General features: G+C 56.7%; 1 protein-coding gene across 1 annotated transcript; it reads left to right on the forward strand.

Annotated features, from left to right (window-relative positions):
- Positions 1–6235: 6235 nt before the first annotated feature.
- On the forward strand, positions 6236–9850 carry LMJF_19_0590 (putative protein kinase; the record flags this gene model as incomplete). Its single annotated transcript, XM_001682584.1, has 1 exon — positions 6236–9850. One exon carries the CDS (start codon positions 6236–6238, stop codon positions 9848–9850), a length of 3615 nt encoding a protein of 1204 aa, XP_001682636.1.
- Positions 9851–17895: the final 8045 nt, after the last annotated feature.

The following is a 17895-nucleotide window of genomic DNA, read 5'->3' on the forward strand; positions in this document are numbered from 1 at the left end:
GCATGTGCGCGTTGGCCTGGCTTTGTGGCCGCCCTCAATATCCCCGCCCCTCGCTTTCGCGTTTCTTTTCTCAGCTGCAAGGTTTGGGAGCTGCGAAGAGGGATCATGACACCCGCATCCTTTGATACTATCCGCCGGTGCAAAGTTTTTCTTCCAGCCGCTCCGTTGTGAGAGACAAGCACGCAGACGCGCATAATCGCATACGCAACATGGCGCGGTGCTTCTGGCGGTGAGGGGTGCGTGACCAAAGGTGTCATCCCCACCGCAGCTTACAAATGCTCGCGTTGATCCCTTCGTCTGCCGCCGTTGCGGGCTCAATGGAGTGCTGACTCGTGCACCTCTCGTGAGCAGGGACACCGAAAAGGTTTGGCCGTGCCTTCTTTTCTCTACCTGGTTCCGTTACAATCTGTGTTCGTGTGCTCTCCCATTGTCTTTCCGCCGTCTCGTCTCACCCGTGCATGCATCGCGGCACACAAACGCACATCTATTTTGGCATCTTCTCACGCCCGTCACGCGCACCGCGTACGCCTTCGCACCGCCGCTCCCCGACGCGCCCTTGTTGCGGTCATCCCCCTCTCTCACGTACATTTTGCATGGTATGCATCTCTGCACACGCATGTTTTGGATGGGCTGCGTGTATGCATGTTCCCAATTCGCGCACACGGCAGCATATCACCGTCACAATAGAAGGGTGTCCAAGTAGAAGCGGCGCACTGGGAATCGCGTTTGCCAAACGGAAGAATCGAAATAGAAACAAACAGAAAACAGTAAGCGACAACGATATAGGACACCGTTGCTAGCCACACACACACAAACGCACACACTCCTCCTACCCATCACTACCTCCTCTCGCGCAGCACGACGCAACAAACCACGCACACCCATTTCTCCCGCAACCCGCATCAGGAGCCGAGTCGCTCCATACGTACGTGGTTGCGTATTTTGCTCGTGCCGCGTGACGGGAACCTCTTTAAACTCTCCCTCTCTTTTGGACCAAGGACACCAACGCATACACATCAAGTGCGCCGAGAGAGAGAGCGAGAGAGGCAACGCCACATACACTTGCACCTACATTGTGCGTGGCTAGCAAGTGCGCCTCTCACCCGCCTCGTGCCTCCGTTGTTTTGGGCTATCTTTGTCTTCGTTGTCTTCTGGATTTCTGTGTTCTTGCTGTTGTTCCTTCACTCCACGTCCGCTCCCCTTTTCCCGTGTGTCGACTTGTGAACGCATTTTCGTTTTCGGGCGGAGACCCGGAGGTTTTTGTGTATGTGTATGTGTGTGTGTGTGTGTCTACGGGCGTTTCTGTCTGTACCGGGTGCGCGTGGGCCTATACGATCGGCTGACCCCCGCCCGCCATACACCACCTCTCCCGCTGTCCCTTTATCACATTTTCAACCCTCCCCTCCCCCTCCCCCTCCCTCCTCCCCTCCCCTCCAAGAAAAAAGAAAAAAAAGAGGGCGCTATCATTTCTGTCCTTGTTGCTCCCTGTTCTCTGTTTGCGCGTGTCGCTTCTTTGTGTTTGGTTTAACGCGCATGTGTGCGTGCTGAATCCCTGTCCCTTGTTGTTGTTGTTGTTCTTGTTGTTCTTGTTGGCGACGGTCCCTGGGCCGTCCTCTACTTGACGCGCCTCTCCCTCCCCTCCGCGTTTCCGACACGCTTCCTCCCCTTTTTGTTTTTTTTTCGGCGTTCGCCCGATGCGACGGACTTTTATTTCTCCTCCGCACTCCTCATTTCTCTTTCCCTGAGACGTGACTTCCTTTTTTTTTTCCCCCTGTTGCCTCGCTCATTGTGCGCGCCTCATTTTCTTTCTTTCGCGTACCTTCAACTTCTCTCTCTCTCTCTCTCTCTTGCTTTTTCTTCCGTCCTCGCTTCTATTATCATTAGTATTGTTCGTTCTTTTGTTTTTCTGGGGGTTCCCACTCATTACCCCCTCGCACTTTTCTTTCTTCCGGTACGGCCCTCTCCCCTCTCCCCTCCCCTAGCCTCACCCATACGGCCTCCCAAAAGACACACCGTCCTCTCTCCTTCTCCGCTAACCGTCCTCTTCATTTTTTTGTTTTTCGTTCATCGCTCGCTCTCCCCTTTCACCGTGTGTCCCTCGCAGTTTTCGTCCCTCTGCGATATTCTGCTCTGCTGTGCTTTTTCTTCTTTTCGTGCTGTTTATATGCATACAGACCTTCCTTTCTCACACACACCCCATACCCCCCTCTCCCACCCCACCCCACCCCCCACAAACACACACCTTTCCAAGGCGGTGCAGCCTTGGCGACGTGTGTAGACAACGAAAACTAGCTCTCCTGTCCCTCCTCCCCCTTTTCTCTTTGTCTCTGTCTTGCATTGTCCATCTTTCTCTCCCTCTCCCTCTATACGAAATCCAGTCGTTTGATTGATGTCGGTGTTTGTCAAGAGAAATATACTTTTCTCTCGTTTTCCCTCCTGAGTTCGTCTTGCCGCCGTGATTTCGTGTCTTCTTTGTATTATTATTTCTTTTCCTTGGGGTGCTCGCCTCGCCTCTCCCCTCCCCGCTGAAGCTGGCGGTGTGTTGACACTTGTGTCTCGTCGTTCGGTTTTTCGTTCTCCCTCCCTTCACCCTTACGTGTTCCGCATTACACTGCGAAGGAGGGATCGGCGGTGTTCCTGTTGTTCGGCCTTGTTTGTGTGTGTCTTTCGTGTTTCATTTCTTTCTCTCTTCTTCTTCGACCGGGAACGACTCCCACTCACTATCCCCACTACCACCCCTCCACCTCACCTCCCGATCCCTCCTTCCTTTCTTTACCTCTGGCCGTGACGCATCATCATCTTCGTCCAGTGTGACGCCGACAGACACCACGCCACACGCCAAAAAAACGCACGCATTACCTCCTTTCTACCCCTCCTTGGCCCACAACAGCGCACACAGCACGGCCTCGAGCGGTCTCACGCGAGGCCAAGAGGGAAAGAGCCCAGCAAAAACAAAGAACACAAACAAGCAACACGGAAGGAAGAGGGCAAGCAACGAGAAGGGTCAAGGCAACACAGAACCTCGGTAAAGGAAACATACATCCCTGCTCGTTGCTGCTCGTCAGTTTTGTAGTTTGCTTCCGTCTCGTTGCTCTTTTTCTTTTGGGGCCGTCTTTTCGGTTCCATTTGTTCTCTTCTTCCTTGTCTAGCTCCTCTTCCTCGCTCTGCTTCTGTCCTCTACCCTGGCGCTCTTTCTGTCGTGCTGCTGCTGCTGGTCTCGATCTCCTTCTCTGTGTGCGTTTGACGTTATCCAGGTTGAAGGTGTGCGTGTGTGTGTGAGGAGGCGGGCTTATGCAGACTTGCTGATTCTTCCTGTGTCTGCCACCCCCCATCCCCCGCCATCTACCCACCAACACCTCTACCTCCACCTCCGTCTTGTAGTTATTATTATTATTTCTTCTATATTGCAGTCTGTCCTCCTCGTTTTCTCCCACGCGTTCCTCACGTTTGTACTGCTTTGTCTGCGTGTTGTGTATATCTTTTCTCTCTCTTTCTCTTTTCCTCTTGTGCCTCCCCCCCTCCCTCCCTCCCTCCTACCTTCTTCTCCAAGCGCTCGCGTGTGTGCGTGCGGTTTATGTGGGCGTGGGTGTCTATCTTTGGGCGCTTCCGTACGAGAACACGTGACGCACGAGCCCGTGTGCAGTTTTTGAGCGTGCGTGCAACCGTGCGTTCCATCGCCCCCTCCCTCTCCACTCCCCCTCCTCCCCTTCCCCACAGTGTGCCGTTGACCTTTCCACTGCTCCTTTCCGTTGTCGCCTGCTTTTCTGTTCTCTAACCTTGCCTCTAGTGATTATACTACCACTGCTACGACTACCACCACCATCTACCACGCCCTCCAGTAACGCCCCAGCTCCGTCTCTCACTCGCTGTAGGGCACGGGTGTTACTTGTTTGTGCGTTTTTTTTTTCATTTGTGTGTGTGTGTGGGGAGGTAGCTCATCATTCACTTGCAAAGGTGTACAGTGGCTTCTCTCTCTCTCTTTCTCGTCCTTCTTCCTTTCTCTTCCCTGTTACCCCTCCCCACCCCCTCCTTGTCATTCTCGTTTTTTGTTTTTGTTTCGGGTCTTTCACCATCTTCGCCCTTGGTTATTGCTAGTTGACATCTCTTCTGATATTGTCCTCATTTTTCTGTCTCTCCCTCTGTGTCTGTGTCTGTGTGTGCTCGCGCGTGTGCGTCTCGGTTGGTGCGCAACGGCTTCATATGTGCGGCTGCTCCACCGCTCTAACCGCCTCCCCCCTCCCCCTCTTAGCCTTCGTAACATCGCCACAAACACTTTCGCATCTCTTCTTGATTCTTTCTCTACGCATTCTCAAATTTTTTTTTTTTCGTTAACCACGTTGGTGTTCACTCGCTTGGCTGTGTCTCACCTTGCTTTCTAGTGTTTGTCCTTGGCAGCGCTGGCACGGACCGCTGGTGTTGTGGTGGTGTTTTCTCGTCGTTTTTTTTTTCTTTTCGAAGCACCGTTGTCGGCTTCCCCGTTTTTGCCATCCTGCTCTTTCTCTCTCTCTCTCACCACCCCCCCCCCATTTTTTTCTCTGGCTGTTGAGCAGGTCTGCTCCTCTTCTCTCCTTGTTTTGTGTGTGTATCTGTATGTATGTATGTATGTGTGTGTGTGTCACCGTGATCACCTCTTGTCATTCTCTTCCTTTTTTGCGGTTTGCATTCGGAATCGGTGAGGGGGGGAGCACACGTGCGAGGGTGTGAGAGGCCTGTTCCCTCCCCCCCCCCTCCCCTTTTTTTCTCTTCTTCACTCAATATCCTCCCCTGTGTGTTTCATGTAATGATGCTGCCATCTAGTGCGCCGCCTTGGGGTCCAGGACCGCCTGACCTGGCCCCATACTCCACGATCGCCGCGCACGACTGCACCGCCGAGTGCGTCGATGGTCCTACCTCAGCTAGTGCTTCGCACAATCGGAGCACCTCACCACGCGGACAGCCTGCCGGAGGTGACCCGGCATCTCCAACGCCCACTTCCGTGGAGGTGCCACGGAGAATGACTCATCATCGCCGGTGTAGCACTACCCCACCTCTGAAGCCACTCATGAAGGAAGTACTTCTCGCTCGCGCGCCCGAGAAACCGCGGTGCACGCTAGCTAGTGTAGCGATGGAGAGTACCGGCGACCTTCCACATCCCTCCAAGGACAGCGATGCCGTGACTTCGGCATACATTCGCGCAACTTGCACAGAGTCCCGAACACGAGTGGATGATGCGCCGTCGCTGTCGTTGTCCACTATCGTTTCCTCTGTGCAGCAGCACGTCGGCGTGATACCGCAAGTGGCCAGCAGCAACTCCACCTCTCATCAGGCGAGCGCCAGCGCGCCATCAACACCAAGCAATCGTAGAGAGGCATCAAAGACGCTGCGACGCTCCTCTTCGACCCTCATGAGTCGACTGCCTTCTGACACCCGCCTGCGAACCTCACTTTTGGCCGCCTTTGGTGTGCAGCATGTCGAGACGCATGGGCGCTGTGACGCACCGTCTCATGCGCCGCTTCTGGTCCGCCCCGCGTTGTCAATGACGAACTCCACGGACGTGACGCCCGCTGCATTTGACACCCACTTTCGCAGGAACGTCAACGAAGGATGCAGCACCGTCGAGTCTCACTGCATCGCCGCCGCCGCTGCGTCGTGCATTGTCATGCGTGCGCCTTCTGGCACATTTCGCGCTCCGCCTCACCCTAGCATATGGCTCAACACCAGTCTCGCAGGTGTTGGCGGAGTGCCGTCATTCAACTCTTCCACTCCGTCCACCAATGCGTCTGTATTGAAGGATCGCCACAGTAGCGGTACAGGCACGTGCGGGGTGCCGAGCGAGTCGAGCTCGCTGCCGCCATTCCGCACAGGCTCGTTCGACCGCGACGGTGTCGGTGCGGAAGACTGCGGCAGCGAAGCGTCAGGCACGGCGGCTACCTCCGCCACGGTTGAGGTTCTTCACAGAGGGGACGCTAACCCCGTCACCGGAGACCGGTGTAGCCGCCTGCCAAGCGGGAGAAGCATCAGCATCCCTGTCAGCGGTGAAGTCGGCGGTTTTGCACCCGATGCAAGCGGCACCTCAGCAGCCCATGATACCCGCGCGGAAAGCAACGGCAGCGCCGGTGGCGGCGCTGAAATCCAAGGGGTGGGGTGCTCGTTTGGCTGGCGCCTGTTCTCCTCACTCACCTCCCAGCGCGGCGGCGGTGGCAGCGGCGCGCCTGCGCCGTCCCTGGGCATATTTCAAAGTGGCCTCTATCTTTCCATGGACGAGGGCGACGTGTCGGCCGCGTCCGCTTTAGAAGTGCCGATGACGCCGCAGAGCTTTTCAACGATGCTGCTGGCGCGGGAGAGCAACGAGGGGGCGCAGCACCCCGTTCGCGCCAGCAGCGCCACCTCGGCGCTGACGACGACGACAAACGGTGCACGGTCCTCTTCTCTTGCTGTGCTGGAGGGCAACGACACAATGCGGAGGCCGTCCTCAGAGCAGGTGCCGATCGTCTCGCAAGGGGCGGAGGACGCCTGGAGCGGAGGAGGGGTCGCCGCAAACGGGATCGAGGACTGGTGTGTCGACGGTGGCAGTCGCAATAGCCGTGAGACACGTACTACGGGCACGACTCTCACCTCCGGGGTCGGACCGCACCCCTGCCTGGTCGCCGGCAGCGGAAGCGCCGGGTGCGTCATGGGTGGACGCTACGCGACCTCACTCAGTAGCTTTCAACTCCTCGGTGGCACCAGTCAGCAGGAGATGCCCACGTGCGCCATCGACACGGATGAGATCCCGTCCACCCCGACGGACATCAGCGCTTTACCACACCCGCCGCCGCCGCTCTCGGCGCGCCGCCGGCGCCAACGACGGGCTTGTCATCATCGCGACGGCGGCAGCGCGGTCAGCAGCAACTCCCGCGTGGATTCGGAGACGGGGGTGATCGAGACGGACACGCTGGAGCGTGCCCGGGCGGTATCGAAAGACGGCGCAAGGGCGTACGAGATTGTGAACGGGAAGTACGTCATGTATGACTACGAGCTTGGCAAAGGGTCCTACGCCACAGTGCGGCTATGCTACAACTTGGCGGACGGCCATTTCTACGCGGTGAAGGTTCTAGATCGTGTTCGACTGAAGCGTCGCCAGCTCGGCTCCGAGGCCGACCTGTGCAAGATCGATCAAGAGATCGCGATGATGAAGCAGGTGCAGCACAAGAACATCATCGCGCTCCATGAGGTTATTCGTGACCCCAGCATGCGCTACGTCTACCTTGTGCTGGAGCTGGCGGAGTCCAGGGAGGTGCTGTCGATGCGGGACAACGGTGAAGTGCTACCGCGCGGCGACGACGACGATGCCGCCACGGCGTACCCTGAGACTGCCGCGCGCGAAATGGTGAAGGGGCTACTGCACGCACTCATGTACGTCCACTACCTCGGAGTTGCGCACCGCGATATCAAGCCCTCTAACGTGCTGCGCACGGCGGACGGTACAGTGAAGCTGTGCGACTTTGGTGTCTCGGTTTTAGTCGGCGACGCGCCGATGCAGCTGAGTCGCGAAGGCAGCGTAGCTTTCTTGGCACCGGAGTTGCTCCTATCGAGCGAGGTGAACGTGTCGCGATTTTTGACGCCGGAGGACTCATCTCTGGGCCCAACGCGTAACAAGAGTGCAGCGCACATGCTCGGCGACGCCGCGCTGGCCAGCGCCGCGAAGAACGCGTGCACAACTATGGCGTCCACCACAGCGGCCACTAGTGCAACTCAGCTGGCAAGCACCGGCGGGCCGACTCCGCAGAAAGAGGAAGGCGCTAAGTGTACTCAGCGCCTCACGTCCTCGTTTTCAGGTGCCGCCCTACAGCCGAGCGCGCACGCGGCAGCGTCACGCGCCCCGGGGCGCGAGATTACGAGCTCTGGTGGCGGCGCGCCGAGTGCCATCTCTCCATGGCCGTCATCGACATCTCTGCCGCAGCGCAGCGGTGGCGGTGGCGTCGCCCGCAGAGCCTCCTTTCGCACCTTTTCTCTGTCGCCGTGCGGGGCTGCAGCACGCGAGTGTACGGCGGCGATCGCGACAGCTGCTGCTGGTCCTTGTGCCAGTGGTGTCGCGGCGGTGACACCACCGATAGGCTCGTCTTCGCCCTCCACCCCTGCAGTGCAGCCGCTCAGTGATCTGCCGAAGTCCGCTGGCCACGCGCCGGTAGACCTGCTCAAGGCCGATGTATTTGCGTTAGGTGTGACCGTGTACACGATGCTCCTCGGCCAGCTGCCTTGGCGTGCGTCGAGTGCGGTGTCGCAGCGCTCCGCCATACTCGCCGAGCCCGACCCTTTTTTGCGCCTCTACAAGTCCGCCTACGGCGATGCCTATGCGTGGCCGCCGCAAGTGCGGGAGGCGTGTATGCCGCGTCGTGACGTGTTCGGCAGCGTCGCTTTGCCGGCGTCCTCGAACGCTGGCGCGTCGGCGAGCGGCAAGGACGGTTGCAGCGCCAGTGACGGAACGCCAAACGCCGAGCTAAGTGATGTGCCGCGGGCGATTGCGGCCAAGAAGGACGGTGTGGGGGCACCGGCACCAGCGACTGCCCTCCCCTGCAAGCGGCGACACTGGAGCAACACGGGGACGAGCCTGTACGAGTGCACATCGGAGCAAGAGAAGTGCACGCCTACGACGGCGAAGCTGGCTGCCGCGCCGCAGCCTCACCGCAAGGCCCCCACTCGGAGCGACCACAACTCGGCCCAGCCCATTGTTGAACGCAGCACCGCCTCAGCTGCGTTGCCGCGTCCCGCGACAGAGCTCTTGGCTAAGAACGCGACCACATCCGAATCTCGCGCCCCAAACGACCTCGCCGAGCCGCTAAGCGATGACGACGACTCGAGGGCGGCTTTCGAAGCACCCCCGCCACCCATGCCACCGCAGGGAGAGCAACACCTCCATCTTCCTCAATGGGGGCCTTTCACGGACGTCGTCCTCGGCTCCGTCCCCCTCAACGTAGCCACCGCAGCCGGCACCGCGATCGCGCAGCAAGCTCAGGCGACCGTCAGGTATCGCCACGGCGACGTTGGCGAACTCGTGGACGGCGACTTGCGGCACATGAACACCACGACAGCCTGCGTCCGATCGCGCGCTCCCGCCGTTAAAATGCTCCGCTCCAGAGCCGCGACGCGGCCGCGGTTCGGGTCTGTGGTGCAGGCTCCGCACTCGCTTTCCATCTGTGGAGAGCAGCGCGCGGCAATGAGTATCCCAGCAGGCGCGCCACCGCTGCGACCGCGCGGACCGACGACGACGCCGGATCAGCTGAATCCCTACCGTGGCATTCTCGACGTCGATGATGACGACGGGATAAACGCTGATGAGTCCGACGTCGTACAAGGCAGGAAGGAGAGCGCGATAGCTGCGGGACAGTGGGTGCGGGGCTCGTCTAGCAACCTCCTGCGAACTGTCCCGTCGAGCGCCGTCACAGACACGCGCAGTAACGACAGCGAGGCTGACAACGCGTCTGACGACGACAGCGGCAGAACGACTGTACCCTGCAGCGCTGCTACATCGACCGCGTCGTCGCTGGACACCGACGACGACGAGGACCTGGAGTCGTGCGAGAGCATCTACGAGCGGCTCTTTGAGATGGAACAGCCATGTCGCGCATACACGGTAGCGGAGCACATGCCTCTGCCTGTAATGCCAGGTACCTCTCGCGAAATCAGCGGCGAAGCCGTCGACTTTGTGCGGTCGTGCCTCTGCCTGGATCCCGCCGAACGTCGCACGGTGTTCGAGCTGTTCCGCCATCCCTGGATTCGCGGCGGAGAGGGGGCGACGTTGGTAGAAGCCGACACCTCCGCGGGGTCTCAACGATGTTCGCCGCCAGCGGCCGAGAAGGGCGCTGATGTGGAATTATCGTCCGGCTCTTGAGTGGACGCAGTGAGCACAAATAACGGAGCATAGCCGTGCCTGAACGGCAGTAGAGGACCCGGCTACTGGCAGCCTGGGCTACGTAGGTGCGCAGCGGCCGTGAGGGGGTGATGGGTCACCTTCTACAGTACTGAGGAGGTGACGGCGCCGCTCGTGGAAGACCCCGACCGTGCGCCATGTTGCGTCAGCGGCAGTCATTAGGCATGGCACGGTGATCCGCAACGTCGACATGGAGCGGCGCACCCTTGACGACGTCCTATCTCCAACGACAACCCTGGCCCTTGCTTGCGCTGCGTCGTCGTTGCAGAGCACGGTCGCCTTCCCCGTGGTGATCACTACCTCGCGCAGAACCGACGTGACCATGCTTTCTCCAGATTTGCCGGCGTTGTGATCCTAGCCGCTGCGCATCACGAACCACACTACTGCCGCTTCCTCGCCGGAGGTATCAGCGGCTGCTGGTGCGCGCGTGCACACACCATCGCAGACAACACGGACGTACAACGCCAAAATGATATATATATATAGTTTTTTCAGCATCGTGCAGGAGGGGGGATGCGAGCGGTTTTGGCCACGCGCCCTTGCAATCCCCCTGCACATGCACGACGGAGGCTGATCATTTCACAGTCACGGCTTCAGCGCGATCACTATCATTCCTCAGCGTCCTCGCGTGCTCACTGGTCCACGGCACAAGACCGGGAGCGTGTCTTCCCCCCCCTCCCCCGAGCCGTGAACACAAGCGCGACGACGACGCCGCGCAAAGAGGGGCAATGGAAGTGCGCCGCCGTCGAATGAGGACCTCGCCACGCTGGAGGACACACCCAGCATCGCCGCTGAGGAAGGACGACCTCGATAACCGTGGGGTGCCACACTGAGCAGCTTGCACACAAGACATCCCTCCGCAACAACAAAAGAAAAACCCCTAGCAGCGGCAAGCCGCGCCGGCGGCTTTCTATTCTCTCCTCGCTGCTTTCTCGAGGGGCTCGCGCAGCGCGATCGCCCCCCCCCCCCGCCCCTTCCCCTCCCCTCTCCCTCCCACCAAGGTACGATGCGCGTTGTCACTGCAGTGCGCCTCTTGTCTGCGACCGTGTGTGCCCGTTTCCAGGCAGCGACTGTGGCAAAGGTGTCTTCGTCGTGCACCATCCTCGCTGCCTTCTTGCTTTTTCTCTCCCGCATCCATGTTGTGACGTGATAACGCGCACGCCCAAGCGCATGCGTGTGTCGAGGTGGTACTGGAAATGGGTACGTTCATGAGCTGAGGTTGTGGCCACGTTGCGGCACGTCTGTCTCTCTTTCACTCTTGTTTCTATTTTTATCCGTTGTCCCCCTTTACGCGCGTCTTCTCTTTCGGTGATTGTGACCCTTTGTGTACTCGCTGAACTTTTGTTGTCGTTTAGTGGTGGTGTGTCCTCTGTTGGCGTGTGCCCGCGACCGTGTGTGACACTCTATCTCTCTCCGCCTCTGCCTCCTGCCCTGTTTCCATGTCATGTCGCGTTTCTGCGCCACACGGGCTCGCCTCGCGTCGCGCTATGGTCTTATGTTGTTTCTTCTCCTTCGTTAGAGGCTTATGTGTGGCTGTGTCTGTGTGTGCGTGTCTGTCTGCGTCTTCACTGACCCACGCCATCTCCGACCCCATAACTGTACCATACTCTTCCTCGCTTCTGTTGTCCGTGTCTCCTTCTCGTCCCCCCCCCCCTTGTGCTGTGCTGTGCGACCTGCTAACAGCTTCTCTGTTCGCACACGCGTGTATACATGAATATGTATACCTGTCTGTGTTGTGTGCTCTGTTTCCATTCTTGCACCGAGATCGTGGCTGTTGGTGATGACGAAGGAAGTGAAAGAGGCTGCGGAGCACGTGTGTGTGCGTGTGCAAGGAGGGGAAGGGGTTCTTGTAAAGTAGGGCACCGCCAACCCCCTCCACTTCCCAACGAGTGCATCGAGCCCATGAAGAGTAATGCTTGAAAGACGTCAAGCTAAACGACACGACTGCTCTTCCCGTATTGGATGCTGGCGCTCTCCGGTCTTCGTTGTCTCGCACAAAGTGCCCACCCCCCAGCCCTCTCCCCATGCTCTCTCCTCTCTCAATTGAGCTATCAGGTGTGAGATAGAAGAGAGGAGAGCAACCACTTGACAACCACGTATTGAAGGTGCCTACCACGCACTGCAACCGATCGGCTCCTCCCTTCTTGGCCACGATCGCTTCTTCCACCTCCCTGTTGCCCTCTTGTTCACCTCCCTTGCTTCGCCCCCTTCTTCCTGCTACGGTGAAACACACGCCCACACCACATGCACGGGCACAGGAGGCAATCGACAAGACAGGGCCCGTTTCGCTTGCGTTATATATATCTATCTATATATACTATACGCTCTCTGTCTCTGTTCTGGGGGCTTCATAACTAAACGTTTCTTCTCACCCCCCCTCCAACCCACCTTGGGATCTCTCCTTCGTCGTCGCACACCACACCATCAGCGACTGCGACGTTAGCAAAGTGCGAAGAACGTACGGAATCGAATTCATGATACTGTGATACGAGCAAGATACGGGAACAACAACAGCAAGCATACGAAAAGTCAGAACCCCGCACGGCGCACATCTACCACCTCCTTGTCCGGCAAACGAAGAAGAAAAGCACAAGGGACGGGCTGCCCTACCACGATCTCTGTCGCTTGTACGCTCGCTCTCTTCTCTGGCGCATAGCCATCTCGTACTCTTCGCTCGCCCAATCCCTCTTTCTCTCTCTCTCTCTCACTCGTTGTTGTTGTTTTGCCACACGTACGGTCTCACTCATCATCGGCGCTCTGGTGCACCACAAGAAAAGTGCACACCCACAAGGCGATCAAAGACACGACCGGCCGTTGCCGCACCCACACGTGCCTCAGCACAAGCTCCACCACACACGCACACGCACCCACACACCTGTCAACACAACAACGACCCCCCCCCCACACACACACACACACGCACACGACAAGAGAACGCCACCAACGAAGCGGAAAGAAAAACGTAAAAAAAAAGCAGAAGGGAACCATTTAAGCAAACACGACAGTTAGGTGAGGCGGTTTGCGCGCTCTGCAATTTTCTGTTTTTTTTTTTGTGTGTGTGTGGAGTATCAGTCCGACCTACATGATATAAACGTGAAGCCAAACAGACGTGCCAGCATCTCTTCGCCTCCCCTCCTCTTTACCCTTACCTCCTTCCTCCTCCCACAGGTCCTACACTCCTTTACACACACACACACACACAAAATACTTTATAGAGGCACATTGTCGGACGCATCTCATCTCGTGTCTCCATCGACTCTCTCTCTCTGTTTTCATTCTCCGTGCACTTTTTTTTTCTGGCAAACCCCCTTTCCCCTTTTCTCTCCCCGCACCTCTCCCCTCTCGCTCCGCTTCCTTCCCTGTCCCTCGTGACCCTTTACAGGTATTGGATCGATCCCGCACCATCGACACATACCCCTCGCACACTCCTTCACACATACACGTACACATCTACGTGTCTTTTTTGTGTTGTTTTCTTCTCTTCGCCGCACCTTTTTGTGTTTGTTTATCTCAACCTCTCAGTGAACAGATACAAGAGAAGGGAAAGGAGAGCAAGAGACACACAAGGTTTCCATACCGAGAAAAGCAAAAGACAGGCATTGCCGGTTAAGGAGCGCGCTCGTGACTGTGCGAGAGCACGTGCGTGCGTACGCGTGTGCGTGCTTGTGCGTGCTTGTGTGTGTGTCAGGTGCTGTCTCTCGAAGTAGCCGCCGTCTTTCACTTTGAGGTTGCTTTACTTTGCTTTATTGGTGCCGTTCCCCCTTCTCTCTCCTTCTCTTTGTGTTTTGAGCTGGTTGGCTGTCTTTTGCTGCTTGCGTTCGGTTTCTCTCTTCCTTGGTTCGTTTCTGTTTTCTCAGGCACAGACACACACTCTTTCTCTCTCGCTTTCCTTCCGGCGTTCTTCTCTGTCCCTCTCACGTGCTCCTGGACACTCGCGGGCGCTGTTACGTTGTTCCTTCCTGCTCTCTTCTCCGTTTTTGCTCTTTTGTTGTTGTTCGGGATTGCTCTAGTGGGTTACTTCTTCTTGTGTGTTTGTTCTCGCGCTCTTGTTTTGGACTCGTTCTCTTGTCGTTGTTTTCCCTACCCCTCCTCTCCCTCTTGTCACCTCTTTCTATGTACCGTGACGCTGTTTCTCTCTCTCTCTCCCCCTCTCTCTTGATATCCTCCTCTTCTTTCTCTTGTGCGTGCGCGCGTGTGCTTCCACGTCTTGTTCATCGTTTTGTTTATTGTTTGCTTTTACCGTAGCTCGTTGCCTCTCTCTCTCTCTCTCCCCCCCTTGTTCGTGTCTGCCTTTTCTTTCCTTGGAGTCGTCCTCTTCTCTCGTCTCCCTAACTCTGGCTCCGGCATTGTCACGTGTCTTTCTGTTTTCTTCGCCCTGCGCGACAGACGTGTGTGTGCGTGTATCTTTTTACCCTCGCGGTGCCTCTTTTCTGGTGTGACGATCGCCGTACATTTTTTGCTGCTGCTGCCGCTGCTGCTCTCGCCCTCACACACACGCACAGACACACACGCGCACCAGCATATACAAACAAATTGCTCTTGTTGTTTACTCAAACTTAGCGTTCTTTTTGTTTTCTCGTTTTTTGTTGTTGTTACTGCCTAGACTCGCGCTCGCATTCTCTTGTCAGCTCTTCGTATTTCTTTGACTCCTCTGTCTCCCTGTGTCGTCGACGCGCCGTTTGTGAGTCTCTTGTAACTGCCGCTGCTTCTACCGCCGCCCCCTCCCCCTCCCCTCTCGTCCCGCTGCGTTACTCCGCCTCGCTGCTGCTGTTGTAGTTGTTTTCGCTTTCGTGATCCTCCCCTCATACGCTTCCCTCCTCTTTCTATCGCCCAACCTACTCGACATACAACGACGACGGAGTGGTCGACCGCAGCTGTTGGACTCTCCTGTGTGTGTGCGTATGTGTTTTCTTGTTGTATCGGCATTCTCTCCTCTTAGTATTCCTCATCTTCTTTGCGCCCCCAACTCTCCCGCTCCTTTCTTTTCGCTGCTGGACGTGTCCTTCGTGTCTTTTTTGCTTCCTCGTTTCTGTCCTCCTCACCATTCCCAGCACCCCCTTTGTTGTCGTTCGCAACGTTGCCGGCTTCGCCATCCATCCATCACTGCTGCCATCACGGCCTCCTCTCCTTCGCCTTTCGGAAATCCTTTGTTGTGCTCTGTGATCGTTGCTTCCTTTTCTCTTGTGACGGTTGTCTGCGACTGTCTCTCTCTCTTTCTGTGCGTTGGCGAGCAAGTGATCTCTTCGGTCACCACAATCGCCACCACCACTCGCCCCTGTCCTCTCCTCCACCTGTGACACAGGTGGGGTACGAAAAAAGGGGTCGCAAGGCAAGATTATCTTCGCTTTGGGCAGTGGGTATCGGTCACTGTTTGCCAGTGCTTGCACCTTGCATTTTCTTTGATCTGTCTCTTGATCACCACCACACACGTCAGCCCTTCCATTCCCTCTCCCTCTCCCTTCTGACTTTCTTGTATCTTTCTTTTTTGGTGTGTGTTCCCGTTTTCAGCAGAGGATCATCGACTCCGTTTCTTTTTTTTTCTTATCGCTGATAGATTGTGTGTGTGTGTGTGTGTGTGATTGTGTGCGTGATCTGTGCGCGTGACGCTCTGGTTCCGTCCCCCCTATCTCACCACTTTCCTCCTTTCCCCTCTCTTCCCTTGCAAGCTCACACAGACACCCACACAAACACACACCAGACGCGCTACTCAGACAGACGTTCATTATTTACGTGTTGTTTTTTCTTTGCGCTCCCCCCCCCACACACACACCACACCCTTTTTTTTTTTACCTGCCTCGCCTCTCCGTCTCTCCCCCGCAGTGGGCACTGGAGAGGGTCAAGTGAGCGACTGGAAAGGTGGGGGCTTCCGGAATTCTGGCAGACAAGGCTCACATGAGTAGGCGGACGACGTCCTGCGGCGACCAAGTGTCATCAGGCTAAGAGGCGTGCTCGGTTATTGTTGCTCCCTTTTTTTGTTTGTGTGTGTGTGACTTCCTGCCTTTTCTGTGCTTTTACCGGCGCGGTCTTCTCGACCCCCCCCCCACCTCTTTTTTGTTTTTCCGCCCCTTTGGAGGACAAGCACAACACAACAGCAGATTGCGCTGCTGCGTGTTGCGGTGCGTCCTGAGGTGCTGAGCCAGACGACAAGCAAGTGGGCCAAGAGAAGACCAAATCCCACATCGCGCCTGTCCAAGAAGAGGCACGCACAGAAGAGAAAAAAACAACATGAACGGCAAAGGACGAAACCAAGAAATCGAACGGAGCGCTCGTTAGTAGGGACTACTCTTTCTTCCCTTGATTTCTGCACCAGCGCAGCTTTAACTCTCATTCCCAGATACGTTTTTCTTGTTGTTGTTCTCTTTCGTGTGGCCATATCCTTTACCGAGAGCTTGGCACAGACCCACACGCGCGAACGCATCCGCATCTCTGTACGAGATTTTCTCACCTTGGCGTCGCACCGCCCTCCCTTCCCTCCCCCCTCCCCGCACACACACGCACCACCACCAGCGCCAGGTAGTTGAGAGGCTTTCTCAGGCTCCCAAGCCGATCAAAACAGTAAAGAGCGTCCAAGTGAACGATCGAAAAGCAGCCGCCGTCTCGCAACTACCGCAACGAAAAAGTAGAGGCTCCGCGACGTGGACGTGTAACCTTTCCCTTGTGCGCGTACTTCTACATGACTGTGTAAGCAGAACATCCTTGTAAGTCTCCCCCTCGCCCCCCCCCCTCCCACTTATTTCTCATTTTTGTTTTGTTGTTGTGAACCTTGTTGTATTTACGCTTCATCGACCCCACACGCCACCACTCCTCCTTCCCTCCCTCCCTTCCCCTCAAACCATAATCCCTTCTGACTCTTGGACAGTGTTTTCTTTATGTGTTGGTGGGTGGCTGTGCGTTTACTGTTCTCTGCTTCGTTCTTCGCTCCTTCTATCATTGGTTCGGCATCTCTGTCCCTTCTTTGCTGGCGAACCGCGCGTGCGTTGTCTTGGTCGGCCCAGCAGTCTTGTTGTTTGTTTTCTCGTGCACGTGCTGATCGTCCCTCCCCCCTTTCCCCATCACTTCCTTCCTCTTCACTTCGCCTTTTCCGTTGAACGGGGACACTCGTTTTTTGTTGTTGTTGTTGTTGTTGGTCGTGGTTTGCGGCAAGTGGCAGTAGGCAGGAACGACAGCTATCACGAGGCCCAGCGAAAGGATCGGGGCAACACGCGAAAATTAGGGGAGAAGATATCCCCCCCCCCGCTCCCTCGCTCTCTCGCGCCTCCCTCCCTTCATCCTCACACACACACACACGCTTACGCACACAGTGAAAAAAAAAGACCGAAAACACAAGCGGGGAATACCGTCAACGGGGGGCGCCTCTACGCTTGCCCTTACATATCTCTATGGATCTGGTATACATGTATATCCGCCTTCTCATCATTTCGGTCTCTTTCGTTGTGGTGGGCGCCGTCGTCGTTTTACATTCTTTCGTGTGTGCGAATTCGCCGGCGCTTGTTCACACCTCCCGTCTCTCCGCGTCTGCTTGTGTGCCTCGCTGTATGGGTAGCTTGAACGTTGCGTACTGCCACTGTTATCACACCCACCATCACTACTACTGACACTGCCTACCCATCCGGAAGGTTTCCTTCTGTTTCCCCCTAATAGCGCGTGTGCGCATGTGTGTATTGCGTGTTTGCCCTCGTCCGCTCTCCTTTTTTGTTGTTTTGTTTGTTTGTTTTTTTGCGGTTGAGAAGTGTACCTCCACAGGTTTCTCCGTCCGCGTCTCTGCCGCCTCTGCATCGACAGATTAGCACGCCTCTGCGTCTCTCTGTTGGGCATCTGTGTTAGAGCTTCCTTCTGCTTGATTTGTTGCTTTACAAGTCGACGCACCGCTTTTGTTTTGTGTGTGTGTGTGTCTCTGTGCGTGTGCGTGTGTTCTTCTCTGTTGAGTTTCTGGTTTCTGTTCTCGTGAGCCTCCCCAGCCACGACCACGACCACCACCACCACTATCCACTCGTCCCACACGCAGT

This window comes from Leishmania major, chromosome 19, assembly GCF_000002725.2.
Source record: "Leishmania major strain Friedlin complete genome, chromosome 19".
NCBI classification, from domain to species: Eukaryota; Euglenozoa; class Kinetoplastea; order Trypanosomatida; family Trypanosomatidae; genus Leishmania; species Leishmania major.